Genomic DNA, 2521 nt, shown 5'->3' with positions numbered 1-2521 from the left:
TAGCAGGGGACAAGAGATGGGTACAAAATAGAGGGGGGGCAGTATAGCAGGGGTCTGGGAGTGGGTACAGTGTGGAAAACTATAGCAGGGGACAGGGGATGGGTGCAGTATAAAGGGGAGCGGTATAGAGGGGGTCAGGGGATGGGTACAGTATGGAAAACTGTGTAGCAGGGGACAAGAGATGGGTACAAAATAGAGGGGGGGCAGTATAGCAGGGGTCTGGGAGTGGGTACAGTGTGGAAAACTATAGCAGGGGACAGGGGATGGGTGCAGTATAAAGGGGAGCGGTATAGAGGGGGTCAGGGGATGGGTACAGTATGGAAAACTGTGTAGCAGGGGACAAGAGATGGGTACAAAATAGAGGGGGGGCAGTATAGCAGGGGTCTGGGAGTGGGTACAGTGTGGAAAACTATAGCAGGGGACAGGGGATGGGTGCAGTATAAAGGGGAGCGGTATAGAGGGGGTCAGGGGATGGGTACAGCATGGAAAGCTGTATAGCAGAGACTGGAGATGGGTGCAGTATAGAGGGGAGCAGCACGACAGGGGCCTGGGGTGGGTTTAGTATAGAGGGGAGCAGTATAGCAGGGGCCTGGGAGTGGGTACAATATGGAAAACTATAGCAATATAAAGGGGGAGCAGTATAGCAGGGGACAGGGGGTGAGTACAGTATAGAAAGGCCCTGAGTATGGTATAGATGGGGAGCAGTATAGCAGGGGACAAGGGATGGGTACAGTATAGAAAGGCCCTGAGTATGGTATAGATGGGGAGCAGTATAGCAGGGGTCAAGGGGTGGGTACAGTATAGAGGGGAACTGAGTATGGTATGGATGGGGAGCAGTATAGCAGGGGACAAGGGGTGGGTACAGTATAGAGGGGGCCTGAGTATGGTATAGAAGGGGAGCAGTATAGCAGGGGACAAGGGGTGGGTACAGTATAGAGGGGGCCTGAGTATGGTATGGATGGGGAGCAGTATAGCAGGGGACCGGGACTGAGCCCCATATGGCAGGGGAGCTGCATAGCAGGGGCCTGGGGATGGGCCTGGCACCCCAGGGGTGTTATAGGGGGGTGACAACATTGTCCCCGCAGGCCTGCGCAACGCCCCGCGCTGCTGGGATGTGATCCAGCCCCTGCTGTGCGCCGTCTACATGCCCAAATGTGAGGACGGGCAGGTGGAGCTGCCCAGCCAGACCCTGTGCCAGGCCACCCGCGCGCCCTGCACCATCGTGGAGCGCGAGCGCGGCTGGCCCGAATTCCTCAAGTGCACGACTGACCGCTTCCCCGAGGGATGCCCGGTACGTGGGACGAGGACACGGGGTGGGGGACACCTCAAATCCCCACGAGGCGGTGGGGAAATGCCACTAAAGGTGTCTCCTCTTCACGACCCACCCTCTTCTCCGGCAGAACGAGGTGCAGAACATCAAATTCAACAGCTCGGGGCAGTGCGAGGCGCCGCTGGTGCGGACGGACAACCCCAAAAGTTGGTACGAGGACGTGGAGGGTTGCGGCATCCAGTGCCAGAACCCGCTCTTCACCGAGAAGGAGCACCGCGAGATGCACGTCTACATCGCCGCCTTCAGCTCCGTCACCATCTTCTGCACCTTCTTCACCCTGGTGAGGCGCGGGGAGGTGTCCCCAAAAAGGAGGCGCGGGGAGTTGTCCCCAGCCACCGAGCTGTCCCTTTGTCCCCCCACCTCTTCCACCAGGCCACGTTCGTCGCCGACTGGAGGAACTCCAACCGCTACCCCGCCGTCATCCTCTTCTACGTCAACGCCTGCTTCTTCGTGGGCAGCATTGGTTGGCTGGCGCAGTTCATGGACGGCGCCCGCGACGAGATCGTGTGCCGGGCTGACGGCACCATGCGGCTGGGGGAGCCCACGTATGTGTCACCTTTGTCCCCGCGTCCCAAAAGGTGTCCCTAAGGCCAAGGAGGGCTCTTGGTGTTTCTTAGAGGCAAGGAGAGACGTCGTTCCTCCTCCGTGTCCCCTCGTAGGGGGTTGGTGACGCTCCTGTCTCCCTCCGTAGCTCCAACGAGACGCTCTCGTGCGTCATCATCTTCGTCATCGTTTACTACTCGCTGATGTCGGGCGTCATCTGGTTCGTCATGCTGACCTACGCCTGGCACACCTCCTTCAAGGCGCTGGGCACCACGTACCAACCGCTGCTGGGCAAGACCTCCTACTTCCACCTCATCACCTGGTCCATCCCCTTTGTCCTCACCGTGGCCATCGTAACGGGACCGCCATCCCTTGTCCTTCCCTGCGTGGGGAGGGGTGGCCGTGGCCAAATGACCCCCGCCCCATGTCCCCATCTCTGCCAGGTGGATGGTGACTCTGTCAGCGGCATCTGCTTCGTGGGGTACAAGAACTACCGCTACCGGGCCGGCTTCGTCCTGGCGCCCATCGGGCTCGTCCTCATCGTTGGGGGCTATTTCCTCATCCGGGGTAGGTGCGGGGTTCACCCCCAACACGGGGATGGGGACACTGGGTGTCCCCTGACCCTGACCGCCTCGTTGCTCCACGCAG

The 2521-nt window shown here is 59.9% G+C and overlaps 1 protein-coding gene across 1 annotated transcript in view; it reads left to right on the top strand.

The window, feature by feature from the left end:
• The first annotated feature begins 1078 nt into the window (after window positions 1–1078).
• SMO (smoothened, frizzled class receptor) overlaps window positions 1079–2521 on the top strand; it is a 3509-nt gene continuing 2066 nt past the window's right edge. The window contains exons 1-5 of the mRNA XM_010187774.1: window positions 1079–1291; window positions 1401–1610; window positions 1703–1875; window positions 2022–2233; window positions 2309–2444. Of these exons, the coding sequence (XP_010186076.1) occupies window positions 1145–1291; window positions 1401–1610; window positions 1703–1875; window positions 2022–2233; window positions 2309–2444 (878 nt within the window). The 5' untranslated portion in view covers window positions 1079–1144. The remainder of the gene's footprint in view (window positions 1292–1400; window positions 1611–1702; window positions 1876–2021; window positions 2234–2308; window positions 2445–2521) is intronic.

The sequence above is a fragment of the Mesitornis unicolor genome, unplaced genomic scaffold, assembly GCF_000695765.1.
Source record: "Mesitornis unicolor isolate BGI_N332 unplaced genomic scaffold, ASM69576v1 scaffold12597, whole genome shotgun sequence".
In the NCBI taxonomy this organism is placed as follows: Eukaryota; Metazoa; Chordata; class Aves; order Mesitornithiformes; family Mesitornithidae; genus Mesitornis; species Mesitornis unicolor.
The sequence above is the reverse complement of the archived record's forward strand: the minus strand, read 5'-3'. Positions and strand labels throughout refer to the sequence as shown.